The following is a 21,219-nucleotide window of genomic DNA, read 5'->3' on the forward strand; positions in this document are numbered from 1 at the left end:
AATACTTGATTATGACTGATAACTGTGATGATGTAAAATATTATGGAGAGAGAAACATTAATCAGACTCTTGCCATAAGAATTCAATAATGTCATAGTATAATGAAAGTTATAGATGAGAAGAAAATTCTGGTTTTCTTTTCTTTTTCACTTGGGTATGGCAAATGTACTTGAAATACACTGATATCTTCTAATGCAGATTTTTTGAATTGTCAGGTGTGGCCCAATTTATAAAAATAGTTTGCCATAAATCTTTTTTCTTCTGTCACAACATGCTTGTTTTTTTTTTCTTTTCCTCTTAAGATGTTAATTTATCATGCAAAGATTTTTTTTTTCATTAAGTGCATTAATGCTTTTGTTTGTACAGGATTTTTTTCAAACCAGAAGGACTCCCCGTAGTTCCTAAATGTAAATCCTTAGCAAATGACATGCCAAGATGATAGCTCCATTCCACGCTGGGAAAAGGCAAATTCAGCTGTGTCTTGGGATTTTAACCAGGGTTCCAGCCTTTGGGTTGTACAGTGTCTCTAATAAATTTCCCTTATGATAACTTCAGATGGACTGTAATGGAACATTTTGTAGAAGAAACTGGCTTCTAGCAAGTTGAGTAGTGATGCTGGGAATAAATTTGGTTTCCCTGAATAATGGTTTCTCAAAGCAGTCAACAGCTTCTTTAGAAGTTTAGAATTGGTACCATTTCTTATCCTTATATTTCAGCATTAACTGCAAAGAAAATAGTCACAATAAAATGTTTTTAGAAGTCTTTAAAAGTACTAATCAAAGCAAGTTCATATGAGCTAATCATGCATATCTAACTAAATTACAAAATTCAGAAAACTTCATTTTTTGGAATAAGGTACATATGAAAAAGATTTTTAAAAAATAAGCTGTAAAGACTCAGCTGATTTTTAATGATTGAAGCAAAAAGTAGTGTGTAGATTCCCGCTTCTGGTGCCTCTCACACCTTTTTTTTTTTTTTTTCCTGAGGGGGAATTATGTAATGTACCTAAGCACCTTTCTAGTAGCAGGTGCACAGTATAGATACAATAAATCAGAGCCAATGAATAATTTTCTTTTAAATAATCTCCTAAGGTAAAGCAGTATTACTACAGTATTTAAAAACAGTTTCTTCCAAATACTGGGGGAATTAAAATAGTCATAATGAGATTCAAGATGCCATGGCTCTCATGCAGGATCACTTACAGTGGCATTCAGGTGGGACCTGAATGTTTAAAGCTATTGCTGGATAAAATTTCCTCTATTAAGCAGTTTACCTCGTGTGCATGTTTGGAAAATGCTTCCGCACTGGTCATCATGCCTGCAGTTTTCTCCTCCAGCTCTCCTAGCCTCTGTCCTCTCTCATCAAGTGCGATCCGGGCACGAGTCAGCTCTCCCATCACCCCTCCGGCCGCACCTTTCATCCCTTCTATACCACCTGGACCAGGAATGTGTTGTGCAAGGCTGCGTGATGCTTTTCCTGCTGTAGCTTCCCCAACTGAGAATTCAAGCCATAGCAATTTAAAACCCATTGTCAGTAATTCAAATGATTATAATCAAGCTTATCACCAAAGTACTTACATTAAATCCTATCATCATAATTCTCACTGAGAGAGAGAGACATACTTGGTCCTATCACAGATATATATTTGGAGATGTTGGCATTTACCCACCTATAAAAGAAACTGAGACTGTGAGGTAACGGTATTGTTACTGCCTGTCTTTGTGCGTATGTGTGTGGATTCCATGCAATATGGCATCACTGTATTTCTTGACATTGCTGAAATGGGAGCTCACAATATAGGTGATTTCATATTTAACCTATATTAGGATATGTCCCAACCTTGGGCCAGTTCATTTGTTTAAATTTCTGCCTAAGTCGTTGTTCCTACCATCTCTGTTGATCTCACTGTCATCCTCTGTAGGCCTCAGTTGTTACTGTATTAAATTGTGTGTTGAGGGGAAGTAAAATACTAAAGAACAGGGTCGATGCCTGATGGACACGAGTATACATATGTTGAAATTCTGACTTTATAAAAGAATAATATTTTGTCTATAATTTACAAAGTTCAGTTAATTTTAACGAATTTTTAGAAAGTTTTTAATTGAAAGACAGCTATCTTGGTAGAAATTTGGTGAGCATTCTCAGGATGTAACATTAGGAATGGAATTAAGATCTTTTTTTTTAAATAAGAGCCTTACTGAGACATAATTCACATACTTTATATATGTATACAGTTCAGTGGTTTTCAGTGTACTGACAGAGCTGTGCAACTACCACTACTATCTAATTTTAGAACATTTTTGTTACTCCAGAAAGTTTAAACTCTGTGCCCATTAGCCATCTGTCCTTGCCCAGTGCCTGGAAACCGCTATTTGCTTTCTGTCTCTATCGACTTGCCTATTCTGGACATTTTATATAAATGGAATCATATAATACATGGTCTTTTTTTTTTTTTTTGTCTTCCTTCTTTAACTTAGTCTTATTTTTGCAAGTATGATTCATGTTGCAGCATGTATCAGACTTTATTTGTTTTTATGGCTGAATAATATTCCATCATATGGAGGCATCTAGATCTTTTGCTTAGTTAAAAGTTCAAGAGAAAAGGAGTTTTGATCTGCAAGCCTAAATAGTGGTGAGATATTCTGGAAAACATATTCTTCTTTCTGAAAATGTTCCCTAGTATCTTTCTACTCCTTTTCAATTATTGTTTGTCAAAGTTTCACTGGAAGAATTTTAAAGTAATTTATTCTGTAGCATTGATAAACCTTGTGTTCTGGATAAAGAATCTGTTTCCCAGCAGTGGTTAAAGGCGGCAGATCCATAAACATTTTTACCAGAATTCAGTAACTGAATAGCTTCACCTGCCTGTGGGTATGATCTATTTGCAAATGATATATATTTATTAGCTTACTAATTATTTGTATGAATTGCATGCATTGTTTTTATTAAACCATTTCCTAATGTTAAGTAACCAACTTTATTCATATTTGGTAAAAATAATTTTCAATATATTGAAGCAAAAAAAACCCTAGTCTAGAATTTGAGATCATACATTAAGTTATACACACACACACACACACACACACACACACACACACACACACATCTTCTATTTTGTGATACAGTTTCATAATCAGGAGTTTACTTACAGAGCTCTTCTCTGTCAAACGTTTGTCCACTTCCACCAAACAGTCCCTTGAGAAAGCCTCTATTTTGAGCTTCTGGTGTCTCTATGGGAATAAACAAATCTCCTAGCATGTCCTGTGTCAAAATCAAACAAAAAAGCATTAGAGCAACTAAAAATAAATTAATGATAATAATAAAATACTGTGTCTTTTCACATAATGAAAAGACAATCTGGTTTCCATCTATTTTCCTCGTGATTTTTGCTTTGCTCTCAGTTTTCTTTCTGGCATTTCTTTCTCCACCTCCTTTTCCTTCCCTTCTTCTGTAATTGACATCCTAATTTTTTCATTTTTCTCCCTCTTCTCTTCTCCCCTTTACAGTTAGAAAGCGTGAGAAGTTAATATATTTACCCTAGGATTAATTTCCATCTGATCAGTGACTTGCAGTCTGGGATGCTTTTCCTTTTTCAATTACTATAACCTCTTGCCTGTCTGAACTCCCTTTCCTGAATTAAGCATGGACTATTTCCTATGAAGTAGGAAGCCTTTGGGGTTATATGAAGGAAGTTTGGATTTGTTTTTATATGAAGTACAAAATTAGGAAATGTTTCAAGACAAATGAGTCAAAATACGCAGCTGCTGCATAGTAAGATACAATTGTTTTCAATATTTGATGTGCTTTAGAATGACTCGGGAAATACCTTGTTAGAAACACAGATGCTTGGGCGTCATTCCACACATACCAAGTCAGAATCTACATAACTGTCTTCTGGTTATCTAAATTTTTAATGTGCTCCTCAGGTCTTTCTGAAGCAGACCAAAATTTGAAAAACATTGGTAAGGAGGAAAGAACTTCAACCAAAAGTCAAGAGATCTGTGATCTAATATCAGTTTGTCCATGAACCTGCAGCATGAGTCTCACTTCTTACCAGATCTGCACACTTGCTCCTGGATCCCTTGTCTTTGGAAGTGGCATCACCATTTACTCAGCCAGAAACCCAAAGATAATTATTAATTCCTTCCTTTTGCTCACTGCTACATCTCACACCTTCCAATCCAACTGATTATACTTTATTACTATGGAATCCGCTAACTTTTCTCCATTCTCACTGCTGGTTGCCTTACTTTAAGCCACTATTATTTTTGGCCTTAATTATTTTTTTTTAATATTTTTATTTATTTCTAGGAGCTAGAGAGAGAGAGACAGCGTGAGCAGGGGAGGGTCAGAGAGAGAGGGAGATACAGACTCTGAAACAGGCTCCAGGCTCTGAGCTGGCAGTCAGCACAGAGCCCGACGCGGGGCTCGAGCCCACGAACCGCGAGATCATGACCTAAGCGAAAGTCGGACGCTTAACCGACTAAGCCACCCAGGTGCCCCTATTTTTTTTTAAAAAAGCTCCTAATTGTTCTCTCAAATTCTTCAAAACCACGTGCAACCAGAATACTAGTTTTAATAAACAAATTTGCTAAACCTTTTTTGATAACTTCCTATTCCCCTTGGGATAAATGCCAGATTCCTTAAGGAGCTCACAGAGTGCTCCAAGATCTGCTTTTGAATAATTCTCCAGCACTATTGCTCCACCCTTTTCGCTGTCTAACTCTGCACTTTGTTGGCAGTTTCCTGAACCCCTGGGATTTTTGCATGCCACTACTCTGCCAAGAATATAATTTCCTTTTCCATTCCCAGCCATCCACCACTATAGACAACTCTTATTTACCCTTTACAATCCTGTTCTAACTAGCCTTCCCTGCTATCCCGTCAACCCAGGGGCCCCTGTTCCATGTCTCCTCAGTGCTGCACAGCCACATACAGACGGTCTCTTTCACAGAGTACGGTGGTTGTCTGTTGACTTGTCTTCCTCCACCCTAGCAGGTAGAGACTTTTATCTTAGCTAGAATCTAGACAAGTACCAGGCATATGGTAACCACTTAAAAAACATTTGTTGAACACAATAATAGAAACATTATTATTTTTCAAAACATACTATATTCCAGGCACTGTGCTCAGTTCTTACTTAATTCTCATGACAGTGCTCCAAGGCAGAATGTACAGGTTGGTTAAGTAAAATTCCCAAAGTTATGCAAGTGGGCAAAATACAACTTAAATAGTTCAGAGCTTATACTTTCAACCTCTGTATTAAAATGAATGGGTTTTAGTTTTCTGTTTTGTGAAATAAAGGAGTTGAACTAATTAAATCTCTAAGATGCTCTTTTAAAATTTTGTAACCACTTTTAGGTTATCCAAGGTTGGTTTTTTTTTAAAAGTAGGCTTCCATTTTACTTAGTCACATAGTAACAAAAATAATTACAGTAATGATAATATGAGTAAAGGGATTAATAGGGGACATTTATTAAAAATATATTTCAGAATCTAAATATCTTAATGAGTTATTTTTTTTTCTAATGGGGCATTTATTTTCCAGGTAAAAGATACCTACTCACATTTGTATGTCTTTGAAATGTATGAGGTTATCCAAGGTTTTGCTAAGCTTTGATACCTATTCTGTTTCAAGGCTCTTCTCGCTGCTATGATAAAACACTATTCCCCATAGTGAAAAGAAAACCAACAACAAACAATAAAATAACCAAACAAAAAATCAACCATTAATGTGTATGATCTTTGCATACTCCCCATCAGTCCCCCTCTTTTTCTAATTATTTTCTGTGTATACCTAGACCCACACTAAACTTGACAGGGTCACAATGATGAACATATATTCAAAACATATCTAGGGAAGGCATATTTATTGCCTGGCCCAATAATATTTAGCTTTTAGATATCCCTCTTGTTCTCTTTTTACAACCAAGTCCAATGCTTATTCATAAATGTGTCTGACCTACCTGTAGATTATCACACATCTCTTGGCTGTATGTTAACCGCTGAATTTCAGTGGGAGAGACGAGGTATAATGCCTGGCCTTCATTGGTAAAACAAAACGTCCGTGCTATCCTCATGTCTGTCAGTGGCAAATAATTAACATCCAACATTGGGCGAAGACTAGGTAGGCTGAACGGAAGAAAGCAAATCCACATTTCATATTCAAGTTGTTAGAAGTTTTCATTTCTCTGTGTAAAATGTACAGTTTCTTACATAAAAAGTTCTTTTTATACCACTATTTAATGGTTGTTTCTTTTTATTCTCTTGAAGTCTCAGTGGTACAAAACTAGACTTTCACATAAAATCATATACACACAAAAAATCATGGGCCCAGTACTTTCTCTTAATCCACACAGATACTTAGCAAATATTTTGAAGGGTGGATTAAATGCAGTGACCAGCAATTTCAGAATACTTTTTGCAGCATTTCACAGGTTACTACAATGTGGTTGTAGTCTTTGGTTATGAGAGAAGAATTACTGCAATAAAGTACTTGGTCTACTGTCTCCTTTTAAGGCAAAACTCCTGAGTCTGAGGAGGTTATGCACTGATGGAGACATGAAATGGATCCAGTTCGCTGTGCCTGGCAATGGAGTGGCTTTACTCCCCCTTCCTCTACTCCCTCTATACACAGGGAATGAAAATTACCTATGACTTAGGACACCTGTGCTGAAGGCATGCTTAGTAAATAAACGGTTAGGGCTGTAAAGGAATGAGAATAAGTTATAGATAATAGATCAGAATTAGGCATAGCCAAATGAATACCACTCATCTCCAGTGTCTTACCAAATAGCTATAGTCTTATCCTTATGTGGTAGCCCATGATTTTGCTTAAATAGTCATCAGAATTTCCCTTTGGATATGGTCACAACAGCCAGTTCTGCAAACTAATGAAGAAACTAGTCTCATTGCTTATAAATCACACCTCTAATACCAAAAGGAGAAAAACAAACTTGTCATTAAATCTCAAGCTTTGAAATTATTCAACTGATACTGGTGTGCATAATGATTTTAAATTATCCCAGGTCACAAAACCACTACCTTGAAGAAAAATGCTGATTTCTTTTATGAAAGTAATTTGTTATTACAAGTTAAGCCCTAAAACGTTACCATACAGAATAGGATCTGAAATCTGTGCAACCGGAACAAGCTTTCCATGAGGTTCTAGCACTGTGTTGTCCAATATGGTAGCCATTGGCTACATATGGTTATTGAGCAGTTGATATGTGGTTTGCATGAACTGAGGTATTCTGTAAGTGTAAAATATGTACTGGATTTCAAAGACTTAATATTTTATAAGTAATTAAGGTCTTTAGGCTGTGAGCCAAAACAAACCCAGTTAAACAGACTTCCATGATAGATTCTGAAATTAATGGGTGGCGGTGGGGAAGGGATTCCAAAGGACTTTTCTGATAAGCTGCATTGTTTGTGTAGCATAATAAAAATAAGCCAAGAAAACAAAAATGGTTTAATCACTTTAGGTTGGAAAAGGCAAAGAGCAATTTACTTGCTAAGACCTAGGAACCATGTGCTTTTAAAGCTGAAAAACTAGACTTTTTTCTGTGCAGAGACACTTTATAAGGAAATAGTGTCATGTAACTAACAATGGTTTTCACTTAAAGCCAAGTTTAAGAACTCATTTATAGATAAGACTCTTGTATCCCTTTCCACTACTTTCTAGGTATGGGTACATTAGCATGTAAGCAGTCATTAGCTACCTGCCAACTACCAGAAAACTAGGTCTTGGAAAGAATGGGCTCAGTATACTTAATTTCTGATAGGATCTGGAATGATCTAGGAAAATACTTAGCATGGGAAGATGATCAAGGTCAGAAGCATGCCAATTTGAAGGATTCAGTTCTTCAAGCTACATATTACTAAAATCATCCCAAAGTAATTTCCTTTAAATATTTTTGAGATCCTCAGGAACACATAAAGATTTTCCACTAGGACATAATATCAAAGAAGACATTATCATATAAAGCAGTTTTTAAATAGAGGAGAGGAAGGCAGATAGCATCTTAACTCTTGTTGCTATGACTCCTCTTTATGAAACTATTTTTCATTTCTCAAGAAATTTCCCTCCTCATAAATGTAGATGGTAGCACATATTTATTCAAATGGAAATTAATTTTCAGATATAGTCAATACCATTTGAGAAAATAAGACCCACTAAATTTTTGTAAAAACAGTAATCACCATCAAACTAAAAATCTCGATTGTGACAACAGTTTAATGTCTTTTAACTTAAAAGAAAAATTCTCAGTTACTAAACGTGAGCTTGGGAGGGGAGGGTATGTGTGATACACACTTTTTTCCCCCTCAAAACTAAGGCATGGCCAGGAGTTAAGTCTTCATTTTCAAACAAGACTGGAATGATTTTCATGACAAATATTGAAAAATAGTTTGAGAAAGAAAAACCAGATAAAAAGAGATCAGAAATATCTAAGAGAATGATCAGAAAATAAATGATTGTTTTTAATTTTTTTAAACTTTCTCTACTTTTCCTTGGCTTACAGATTTACTATGTCTCCTCTATTAAAGAAAATCTAACAATAAAAACACTCTCTTGAAAGCCAAGTTTTGCCCTTGAACTACTTTCCCGTTTCTCATAACTCTTTTTACCACAAAGTTTCTTGAAAGAATAATCTATACCAGGGGTTGGCAAACTTTTATTAAAGAGCCAGATAGTAAATATTGTAGGCTTTGTAGGCCATATGGTCTCTTGTTATAACTACTCAACTCTGCCTTGTCATGAGGAAGCAGCTAGACAATATGTAAACAAATGGGTGTGGCTGCGTTAAAAAAATCTTTATTTATGAACATTGAAATTCGAATTCCATGTGATTTTCACGTTATGAAATATACTCTCTGATTTTTTTCAACATTTTAAAATGTAAAATCCATTCTTAGCTTGCCAGCTGTACAATGTTAGACGAGAGGAAGGGCAGGACAGATATGGCCTGTGGGCTGTAGTTTGTCACCTCCTGATCTATACCACTGCCTCTTTCTAGCTCCACTGAAAATTTAGTTTTTGCCTCCACTATGCTACTAAGATTTGTATTCTCAAGGATCACTAATATCCTACTAGTTGCGAGACCAGGCCGAGTATTTTTTCTTCTACTCAAACTCTTTGGCTCTCAGCTATATCTGTCTACCTCCTGATATTGCCTTGGTGGCCTTCTACTTTTGTATGGATAGTCTTCTATCATTTTTATTTCATGAAGCTATTCTTGTCCTTTTCCTATATCTCTGATGACTCCCTCTCAATTTCCTCTACTGGATTTTGTTTTTATTCTATTACATAAATATAGAGAGAGCCCCAAGTTTTTGTTCCCAGATCAGTCTATTTCTCCTTTCTTTTTATACTGTCTTCTTTGATGATCTCATTCACTGCTGTAACTTTCACTTATGCATTTATATAGATGACTTCCAGAGCTGCCAAACTTCTGCAGGATCATTTAAAAACACCTCATATTCCAAACATTCATTCTCAAATTTCTCATTTTCAGCTTTTCCAAATTCTCCTTTCCTGCTTTAATGATGTCACTGCTACCCAGGTTCATAGATTTTTTTTTCAACCTTTAAATTCTCTTCTATTCCTGAGATTTAATGAACTCCATTGCCTTTCACAATAAATCAGTTTTATATTTAGCAAGTTTCCCTCAATTATCCCTCATATCTGTTTCCACCTTGCTTTCGATATAGCTAAAACTTTAGTTCAGAAGACCATTTCAAGCTCTCCCTTTATATGTATTTCCTGATGTATAGTTAGAGCAGGTTAATTGCATGCTTTAAAAACCTTATTTCCTATTAACTGATTAATATCAAACTCATTAGCCTGCCATTACAGGTCCTCAATAATTTACCCCAATCTACCTCTCCAGTTTACTTTCCTCCCAATATCTCGTATTTAATAACATATACTAACTATCTCATGACTGAATTCTGAGAACTTACTTTGTGACTAGAAGATTCAACCCTATATTTCCTCTGCTGGAATATATATGTTCTTTGTGTTATCATTATTTGTGTATCTGTTTTATCTCCTCAGTTTGATAGTAAGCTTTTTAAGGATTGGGACTATGTTTTTACTAATTTTTATGTCCTTCATAGGCCTAGTATAATGCTTAACTATCTCAGTGATTTTTAGAACCAGGTGAGGTATTAAAATGAATGACAGTAACTTCTACATAGGTTATATTTATTAAATGTTGGTTGAATTCCTAAAATCATTAGGTAATTAATTTTGTGTCTCATGAACTTTATTCTAATTTACTAACAGTGTAATGAAATCTCTCAGCTGATACCATATTAATTAGGTCAAAAAGCATAAACTTCCAGTTACCAGATTAATAAATTCTGGGGATCTAATGTACAGCATGGTGACTCATAGTTAACAATACTGTATTGTATATTTGAGGTTGCTAGAAGAGTATATCTTAAAGTTCTCACCACACACACACACACACACACACACACAAATATAACTATGTGAGGTGATAGATGTATTAATGAATGTTACTGTGGTAGTCATTTATATATATACACACACACATACACTATATATACACATACACACAGAGTGAAATTACTATATATATATTGTGGGTATGTGTGTGTGTATGTATATATATATGTATGTATATATATATACTCATCATGTTGTACACCTTAAACTTACACAGTATTGTATTTCAGTTGTAGTGATGACTTTTAATATACTGTTCAGGACTGGTATCACTTTTTCCTAGACTTGTAACCTCAGGTGAATTTAAACTTTAACTTATTAACATATGTAAAATAGAGGATGAAAATAATACTTTGTTTTCCCATGTCCTACAGAAACCATAAGGATCAAATTAAATTCTGTATGTAAAATTTTTATGTGGATTATAAAAGATAGTAAAAATAAGTTCGTTTCTTTTCCTTATAGCTTATTCATTTTTATATTTCATGCCTAGCCTAGTATCTGGGAGACACATATGTTCAATAAATGCTTGAGTTAATGTGTGAATGACCAGAAAAATCAGTCTTTCCTTAGATTCTTTGAAATCAATTAAAATATATATTTCATTCAGAATGCAAAGCATTTTTAGCAAAAAAAAAAATTAAAACCCCATAGTCTCCTCAAAGTGTCAAACAATAAAACATTCACAAACATAATGAAAGAATGATCTCAGTTTGCTTCCTGATTGCACATTACACATATACTTTTCAAAATTGTACCTTATTCACACTGTTGTGATTACCAAATAACTTATAAAGAAGGTAAGTACCTCATTATCATGATATGCCCATTGGCACAAAAGCATGCCAAACAGGCACTGTTACACATGACCACCACGTCTGCTTGCAGTATAAAAGATGTCTCGGTGATGTTATGAACATAAAGACAAGTCTGAGAAGGCAGTGAGAAGACTTTGGCTTGTTTTTCTGAGCAGATTACTGTGTACTGATGATCTCCTAGTTCTTGGGATGGAGAGGGGCAGTTCATGACCAGTTTCCTTCTCCAAGATTTTTCATTTTCATCTATGTTGTTGGGATCCCTCCAAACTTCATATGGCGGCTGCATTAATCCGCCATTTCGGTCCATACAGGAGAATGTTAGCACAGCTCCTTTCAGTGAGAGGAATGTACCTATAAAAACAATTTCATATCACTGGCATGTGACATTCTTTCTAAAACAACTGTTACTCATGGGCAATAATGTTTTATAATTATGTATAATTTATATCTATAGTGTCATAATATTGCAGTAATATACATAAATCAGTAGATTTGTGAATTCATCAGTTGCAATAATCATAGAATGTTAGGTCTAAAAGGGGCCTAAGACATCAATTTGTCAAATCCTTTCATTTTATTATTTATTGACTTTTAAGATTTTATTTTTAAGTAATCTCTACGTAGACCCAATGTGAGGCTCAAATTTACAACCTTGAGATCAAGAGTGGTACATACTCTACCAACTGAGTCAGCCAAGTACACTGAATCCTTTCATTTTATTAATGAGAAAATGGAGGCCCAGAAAAATGATGAGATGTGGGCCATGTCAGATGGCAGGTTGGTGGTTAAGCCTGGACTAGAATTCACATTTCCTAATTTCTAATCTGGTATTCCTTTGCTATACTATGTAGTCTCCCTTAAAATCCTCTTTTTAAAAGCAAATTTTAGAAAATTTATAATTTTCATTTATTGAAATAACTTCAACTGAAAAAATCATGCATCTATTCTATTTCCCTATTTCTTGGACTCATTTACTAGAAAATGGTTTTTTCTTCTGTTGAAATTGAATACCTGGCTTAAATTTCATGAAATTTTAACATATAGAGTTCATGCTAGCAATTTTTATTGTATTAGGGAAAAAAAAAACCCAAAAACTTCCTTTGGCTCTTAGCCAGGCTTATGCATATTTATATAGAAAAGTTTACTCACCTGGATTCTCCAAGTTGAATGTCTATGCCAGATTATTACCTATGAGTGATTTTTACCAGTCCCAGAGAACAGGATACTATATAACTTAGGTGGCAACTTGTGATAGATAGATTGAGTTTTGGACATACCAAACTTACATAAGCAATACTCAAGCAGCCTTTTCTTTCCTTTGCCTTCTGATATCATGTAGAGAGACTAAGGGAATGATTAACCCAGGCTAATATTGCCTCAAAAGTGTACATATGACAGACACTTGAAAAAGGAAGGATAATAAATATAAATACATTACATTTAAAGAACTTTATAATTTAAAGTACTTAATTTACCAAATTTAAAATAACATGTTTAGATGACTTAACATCCCAGTTGTGTTTTAAAATCCACTTTTAAAAGAAGAATCTCCCAAATGTCCTACAAGGGAATGAAAGAAGGTAGAGAGCAGGATTTAGGCATTTCAGTCTGAAGGTCAAGGAATAAAAGAATAGCTCTCCCAGTGTTCCAGGTGGGAAAAAAAATTCCCAAAGCTATGACAAGTGATTTAACTAGAATTCATCTAGGATTCATTCTTCTATGAAGCCACATTTCCTTAATTACCCGTCATGGGAAAACTTTTCTAATTATAAATATCTTAGCACTCTCAATTTAGAGATAGCCTAAGGTCGGTTAAAAAGATAAGAAATCTACATTTTGGAAGTCATTTTCCTTATACCTGCTGCTTACAAATTATCAGCATCAAAATGCCAATTTCTAATAATCTGCCCTTGCCAAAACAGCTGCTTTGTTTCCTAATTTGTGATAAAAAATACTTTGATTATATTCTGTCCAGTCGGTTTATACAGGGTGTAAGTTTTCTCAAATATGTATCATTAATCTTTATGACTTGCCATTAATCTTTCCTAACTTAAAAAACAAAACAAAAGCAAAAATAAAAACCTTAAGTCCAAATTGTAAGTAACTACTATTTCGGAAATACACTTCATTGCAAAGTAAGCTTAAATTTAGGTCTTATATAACAAAATCTTCACAATTCAGTCTATGATAAATAATTCACCACACAAATAATTAGGACTTTCCTCTTGAAGGAGGTCTCACTGGCTGGAAGTGTACCTTACTCCAGCTTTCCACATTGGCAGCCTACCCTACTACAACCTTCACTTATATTTACTGAGGGCTTACTGTGGGTTCTAGGCTCTGTTTTAGAGGCTATAACAGTGAATAAAACAGAGAAAAATCCCAACTTTCCTAAAATTTATTTTAGATGATAGAGACAGACCATATATGATAACTAAGTGTATATATGAGATATTAGACACTAAGAAATACTAAGGAAAAAACAAAGCAGGAAAGGAGATAGGAACTCTTGGGAAAAGGAGTGATTAAATTTTAATAGAGTAGAAGGTGTTATGGACTAAATGTTTCTACCTCTCCCTTCCCCCAAATTCTTATGTTGAAGACCTACCCTCCTGTGTAGATGTATTTGGAGATGGGGGCTCTAAGGTTAAATAAGATCAACAGGTGGGGTCATGATCTGATGGAATTAGTGTCCTTAAAACAAGAGACACCAGAGCTCACTCTCTGGATATAGAATAAACACTATGAGAACACAGTGAACAGGCAGCTGTCTGCAACTCAAGAGAGAGTTCTCACCAGATACCAACACTTCTAGGACACTGGTTTGGGGTTTCCAGTCTCCAGAAGTGTGAGAAAATAAATTTCTGTTATTTAATCCACCCCATCTGTGGTATTTTGTTATGGCGTTTTGAGCAGACTAATTAATATAGAAGAGAAGGCTTCTTTGCTTCATATTGTGGGAATCAGGACTCAGGAAACCAGCACAAAATGCTGATATACTGACTAATAGTCAGATATCTGATTATCTCTTATATCTGACCCAGGAGTCTTTTATCTTCTATCAACATTCAGAAAACTGGCAACCTAACTATTAGCTTACAAGTAAAGTGAAATCTCAAACTCTTTACAGATCTTGACTTTCTAGAGCAGCAAAGGGCAGACTCAGAGGTGATGAGATTAGAGAGATCAGAGATGGATCCAGGTTTTATAGGCTCTTGTAGAACACAGTAAAGACAGAATTTTACTTGGTATGAGGAAGATTCTCAGAATAGAGTGATGTAATCTAATTTTCATTTAACAGGATCACTCTTTCTGTTGGGCATATTCCAAAGGGAATCAAAGTTGAACAAAGGGAAAACAGTTAAGAGGTTTGTACAATAAATCAAGGCAAGGAATGGATAAAGGTTTCTTCCAATCTGGTGGTAACAAGAGGTGGTAAGCAATGATCAGAATCTGAGGATACTATAAAAGTCAAGCCAACAGAATTTGCTAATAAATTAGATTTAGAGTGTGAAAGAAACATAGTGGTCCAGGATGATTCTAATGTTACTGATCTGAGAAATTGGAAGTCTGGAATTGTCATTAACAGATGTGGGAATGAATACGGAGAAAGGAAAGGAAACCAGGATACTCGATTTTGGACATGGTAAGTTTGAGATGATTCATAGACATCCAAGTGGATGTCAAGTAACTGGATATCTATGTCAGAAATTTGGAGATGATTCCGGACTATAAATAAAAATATACAACCCATCAGATTATCAATAGCATTTAAAGTCATAAGGCAGGTTTAAAGTCATTTTGGCCTTGAATATAAATAGAAACAGAAAAGCTTTGAGTCAGTTTTTTGGGCATTCTGATGTTTTAAGTCCAGTGAAATGAGGAGGAACCAGCAGAGTAAAAAGAAGGAATGGCTAGAAAGGTAGGAAGAAAAGTAGGTAAATATACTGTTCTGGAATCCAAGTGAAGTGTTTTTAAGGTAGGGACAATGGTAAACTCTGTAATACGTTGCTGATATAGTAAGTAAGATATGGCTTGAAAACTGACCATTGGACTTAGCTATGAAGTCAGTGGTGACCATATAGAGGTTTTTATTGACTGGTATGGGAGACAGCTTGTTTAGAATGGACCTAAGAGAGAATGGAAGAATAAAATTGGAAATAGTGGGCACGGAGAAACAAATTTAACCAGGATTGTAATTAAGCTGAATTTGCATGTGTGACACTGTGATTTATAATAAACATTTATTTTGGTCTTTAATCTGTGTCCGACACTGAGCTCCTAAAGCCTTTGGAATTTCCTCAAGGAGGAGAAAAACACAGGTGTCTTTTATTATGTTAATGAGGCGACTTTTGGATCAAGTTGGGGGCTGGTTGCCAGAGGAACCAGCAATGTGTTTAGAGGTTTGGTACTTTTAGTCCCATCCCTTCCCTACCTCCGGGGAGGAGAGCTGGAGGTTGAATTCAATCACCAATGATCAATGATTTAGTCAATCATGCCTAAGTAATGAAGCCTCCATAAAGACCCAAAAGGAAGGGCTTTGAAAAGCTTCCGGGTTTGTGAACAGGAGGAAGTGCAGGGAGATTGACGTTCCTGGAGAGGGTATGGAAGCATGTTCATCTGTATATTTTTATAATAAATGGTAAGTAAACAGTTTTCCTGTTTCACAGTTTTCTGTGAGCCACTCTAGCAAATTAATTGAGCCCAAAGAGGGGGTTGTGGGAACCTCAGATTTATAGCCAATGTGTCAGAAGCACAGGTGACAAACTAGACTGGTGATTGGCATCTGAAGGAAGGACAGGGAGCAGTTTTGTGGAAATAAGCCCGTACCCTGTGGGATCTGACAGTTATCTCCAGATAGTGTCAGAATTGAGTTAAATTGTGGGACACCCAGCTGGTGTTGCAAAGAACTGCTGGTTATGGGGAAAAACCTCTACACATGTGGTGTCAAAAGTGTTGTGAGTGTGGAAGTAGTGTGAAATTAGGGGCGCCTGGGTGGCTTAGTAGGTTGAGCATCCGACTTTCGCTTGGGTCATGATCTCGCGGTTCGTGGGTTCGAGCCCCGCGTCGGGCTCTGTGCTGACTGCCAGCTCAGAGCCTGGAGCCTATTTCGGAGTCTGTGTCTCCCTCTCTCTCTGACCCTCCCCTGCTCACGCTGTCTCTCTCTCTCTCTCTCCCCCCTAGAAATAAATAAAAATATTTAAAAAAAAAAAAAAAGTAGTGTGAAATTAAAGAGGCACACAGGAGGAAACATTGGGTTTTTCCCTGCACAGGAGTGAAGAATTGTAGATTTTTCCAACGTAGTATATGTAAAGTTGCATTTGTAGAATCAGCATCACTGGAAGCTTGTTAAAAATGCAAATCCTCAGACCCCACCCTCGATTTGTTGAATTAGAAACTCTGGGGGGTGGGGACCAATAAGCTGTGTTGTAACAAACCCTCCAAGTGATTCTGATACAGACTAGAGGGATGACTAAGGGGAATGGATAACCTTTGTGTGCTTTTCCACTCCAAAATTCAGTGATTGAGTACAGTTCAAATTTCCATATCATTGAATAGAATTTGTTGTCAAGACAACCACAGTAAATTAAAGTGAAAAAAATTCTTAAAAAATAGAAGTGGGCTTTGTTGAGAGGTTTTTGATTACTGATTCAATCTCCTTAGTAGTTATAGATCTGTTCAGGCGTTTTATTTCTTCATGGTTCAGTCTTGGTAGGTTGTATGTTTCTAGGGATTCATTTCTTTTAGGTTGTCCAGTTTATACACATATAATTGTTCATAGTAGTCTCTTATGATCTTCTACTCAGGCTTTCTCTCTTTTCCATGGTTATTTATAAAACACATCAGAACCCAGCTTCATAGTTTTCTTTATTGTCTACCTGTTTTTTAAAGAATACCTTTTTTTAAGAGCACGTTTAGGTTTACAGAAAATTGAGCAGGTAGTACAGAGAGTTCCCATATGACCCCTTTGTCCTTTATTAACACCTTGTATTAATGTGGTACATTTGTTACACTTGGTGGGCTGGTATTGATATTAACTAAAGTCTTGAAAGAACAGCAGAATGACGACATAGAAAATTGGAGAAGACAGGTTCCCATTATATATATTTTAACTAGATTAGGAAAAGCCTTGCAAGTACTTACTAACTAGATATCACATTATTAAATTAAATCTATACTTATTTTGTAATTTGCTGTCATTTTTAGTCTATTTGCTAAGAATGGTAAAAGACTTTCCCATGATATTGAGAGATCTGTTAAGTCACTTCCAGAGACTGTTTATTCCTAGGCTTGTGACATAGAAAACCACATTTGTTAGAATCTCTCTTAGAAAACTGTCTTTCACTTATGGTTGTAAACTTGTGTACACAAGAGATAGATTTTCACCTTTAAACTTGTGAGGAATGCCTGGCACATGTTAGGTGTCCAATATGTATAACAATTTATTGAGTTAAATAGTGGGTTGAATTAATGTTTAATAATTCATTATGACCTCACTAATCTGGCTCTAACTCAACCGGTATGAGAACTGTGCATATTTCCTTAAAATTAGGAAGGTAGTAAAAGATGTCTTCACATTGGTTTAAAATTAAAATACAGTTATCCTAACAGATTAACTTTAAAATACAATGCATTTGATTGGCTGAATTGTGTCTCTACTGAATTCTTATGTTGAAGGCCTAGAACCCATTTCCTCAGAAGGTGACTGCTTTGACGTACAGCCTTTAAAGAGGTGATTAAGAGGAAGTTGTCAGGGTGGCCCCTAATCCAAACTGACAGGTTTCTGTCTAAGAAAAAGTTAGGACACACCGGGAGACACCAGGGGTACATGAGCACTGAAGGACAGCCATGTGAAGACATGGCATGGTTGGCCATCTGCAAGCCAAGGAGAGAGACCTCAGAAGAAACCAAGTCTGTTGACTCCTTAATCTTGGGCCTCTCATCTCCAGAAGTGTGAGAAGATCAACTTCTGCTATTTAACCCACATGCATACACACAAATACATTTATCTAGATTTGCCACACCAGTAGGGAGCTGACTTTTCCACCTACATTTGAAGAGCCTAAAATTAAGTCCTCCATTAAGAGCAACCTCGGGCTGCACGTAGCCCCAGTCCCAGTTCCAGGAAAAGCCTCAGATTGTTCAAGGCTAAAGCCATCCTCGGACCGCCCTCAGATCAGCTAATCAAAAAAACATTCCTATGGTCTGAGTCAAGGCTGGGAACTGCAAACAATTATTTTATACAAACTAGCCAATTTCTCACCGCTTGCCTGAACCCAGCGTGGGCCCTTTGAACTCACCTCATAATTGGTCATTTTCAAAGGATTCTCAAAAGTTATGATTGGGTCCCACCAAAAGTAATGAACACCTCACAGATACTGAATGGTCAAAACTGTTACCATGGGTGCTGTACAATTGTAATTGGTGCTTATGTGATGATGCTATACGTACTGTAACACCCCCATCCCTTACTCCTTAAAAACCCTGTTCGCTATTGTTCTTCACTTCACTTTGCTGCCACTACACCGGTAGGCGGGTGAGCCCCTGCTTGAGCTTGTAATAAAGACCCTTTTGTATTTGCATCAGTGCCGGCTCCTTGGAGGTCTCTGGGACTCACGATTTGGGCACAACACATTAAGTAAGAATCTACAAGAATTTAGCACACCAGTTAACAAAGAAAATAAAACCCTCTCTAACCTGGCATACCATATATATGTATTCTTTTAAAATAAAATTCCTTATCCTATATATTAATAAAATTCTTTTTTATTTTTTTAACTTAAAAACTATCTGAAAAATATTTCTTATCATACATAGGAAATATGAAGCAAAAGTTATTGAGAAGAACAAATTTTTAAATATTCAAAGGAATTGCATGAGGAATCACACTCATGTCTTTGAAAAGAAAAAAAGATAATTCAAGTAGGAAGAGGATACAACATCTGCTTTAGCAACAATATTCATAACTTATGTCAAATTCTTCATTCACTAGGATTAAAAGGAAAGACATTGTGCGGTATCCCTTTGAAACAAGATGGGAAGGTTACCGAGCATTTTTGAAAGCTACGTATTGCTTCCAGCTTAATTGTTCTGAGTTCTTCAGGGATGATATAAAATCACTCATAGGCTCTGCTCTGGCATAGAACTTTGGAGAAATAGTTCAATTCATTAAATACTTTAAGTTTTGTGTTAAGGTTTTCCTTACTGCTTTCCAGAGACCTTTTCCCCAAACCCTTGTTTAGGTGGGCAGTTTTACAGTTTACTACCATAACAGTGATTATACTATTTTATCCTAAGGAATGATAAGTTGCTATGTGACAAATGTTGGGACAGTATATGGTTTATGATATTCTCAATAGTTTCCAATATACAGAATACTTACAATCTTTCTTCCATGATCTGATCGTACAAATTAATGTTATACATTATCTTATATAAAAATGTGAAAAATAGCAATTAAGGAATAAATAAGAACTCTTACCACTTGGAAATACCATGACTGGTTCTGTAAATCTTTGTTCATCTGCTGAAGGCAGATTCAGGGAGATGATTAACACCATTCCCAGACTAGTTCCAACAAACAAACAAGGGGAGACTGTAGAGTCATTTTTCCGAGCAAAAGACTCCATGAAGTATAGTGCTGTAATTGCTTCTTTAGAATCTTTGTCAATACTGGAGATGCTTGAGCTTCTAGAACGATTATAGGAATTCTCTCGGCTTTCTGTGGAAATTTAGAAGAACAAATATTAAGTTAGTGTATTTCCGTAACAAGTAAAGTCAGACTTCATACATAACACCAAAATTATGAATTTGGTTCCTGTTAACTGATCTGGAAAACCGCTTGGCTTGTCCAATTTACCAGCTTATTTTGATAATGAAGAGACTGAAGTCCAGAAGTATAAATCATAAACTTAGGCAGAGCTGGGACCAGAACTCGAGACTCCAGAGTTCCAGTTCACCATGTTTTTCTCCCTACATTACCTCACCTATTAGTTGAAATTTCCTAATCTGGGAAAAAATATTTAGTCTAAGTAGTAAAGGTTACAAGAATTTTTGGTACCATTTTAATTACGTTTCCCCTCTATATCTCAATGCTGAAAATATACCTAATGATTTCTTGGCAATTCCCACCTACTGACAACATTATGGCTATTTACCTGAAAGGTTACAAATGTTCTGTGGTGAATACACTTCCCTAACTAACACAATTCTTGGTTTTGCTGTATTTGGAGTAACTATAGTTGTAAAAACTGGAGTATTTACCAAGGCCAAAGAGCAAATGTCATATCCCTGAACTACTTTCAGGCTACCTACCTTGAATCCAAATCCAGTTGTAGCTTTGCCTAGGACCAAATAAGAAGCTGTAGATAGTGCTATCTCATTGTTAATGGTAATCTTTCTGAGGGGGCTTCAGCCCACCTAAAGGAAGCAGGATAGTTTCAAGTTTTCCTGCTCATCAACACTCATACATGTGCACACTCCAACAAGCATAAAGTCATACTCAGTTAAAGGAACCTCAGGAAGGTTTTGTTCTCATAATTGCTCTAGAGTACATGTTCCTCGTATTCTTTTTTTTTTTTTTTCCAACTAATTGGAAAAAACTCCTTTCCTTTCTTGATAGAAATAAGTATGACTCATTTTTATAAAAAGAGTTAAATATAAATTCCTTAGATTATCCTTTTCTAGAAAGACAAATATAGTATTCCTATTTCCCTCCTTCCATCCCTCAGCTGGTTCGTAAAAATAATTATTTCTAATAGAATTTAGAGACTGAGATATAGAGTTAAGCAATTTCCCAAAATCCAGTACAAATTGGAGGCAGAAATGTCTGAAACTCAAAATTCTCAAATCTCAAGCCAGTGATTAAGAGTGCTACTTCTAGAACTCTTACATTTTGCTTTTATTATATAATTCCTAGCTAATATG

At 35.7% G+C, this 21,219-nt stretch overlaps 1 protein-coding gene across 1 annotated transcript in view; it reads right to left on the bottom strand.

Annotated features, from left to right (window-relative positions):
• Positions 1-327: 327 nt before the first annotated feature.
• STXBP5L (syntaxin binding protein 5 like) overlaps positions 328-21,219 on the bottom strand; it is a 360,126-nt gene continuing 339,234 nt past the window's right edge. The window contains exons 23-28 of the mRNA XM_039248873.1: positions 19,775-20,014; positions 11,283-11,643; positions 5,967-6,132; positions 3,150-3,261; positions 1,274-1,494; positions 328-722 (exon numbers count right to left, since the gene is read on the bottom strand). Coding sequence (XP_039104804.1) covers positions 681-722; positions 1,274-1,494; positions 3,150-3,261; positions 5,967-6,132; positions 11,283-11,643; positions 19,775-20,014 — 1,142 coding nt within the window. The 3' untranslated portion in view covers positions 328-680. The remainder of the gene's footprint in view (positions 723-1,273; positions 1,495-3,149; positions 3,262-5,966; positions 6,133-11,282; positions 11,644-19,774; positions 20,015-21,219) is intronic.

Source organism: Hyaena hyaena, unplaced genomic scaffold, assembly GCF_003009895.1.
Source record: "Hyaena hyaena isolate Hyena2069 unplaced genomic scaffold, ASM300989v1 scaffold_321, whole genome shotgun sequence".
NCBI classification, from domain to species: domain Eukaryota; kingdom Metazoa; phylum Chordata; class Mammalia; order Carnivora; family Hyaenidae; genus Hyaena; species Hyaena hyaena.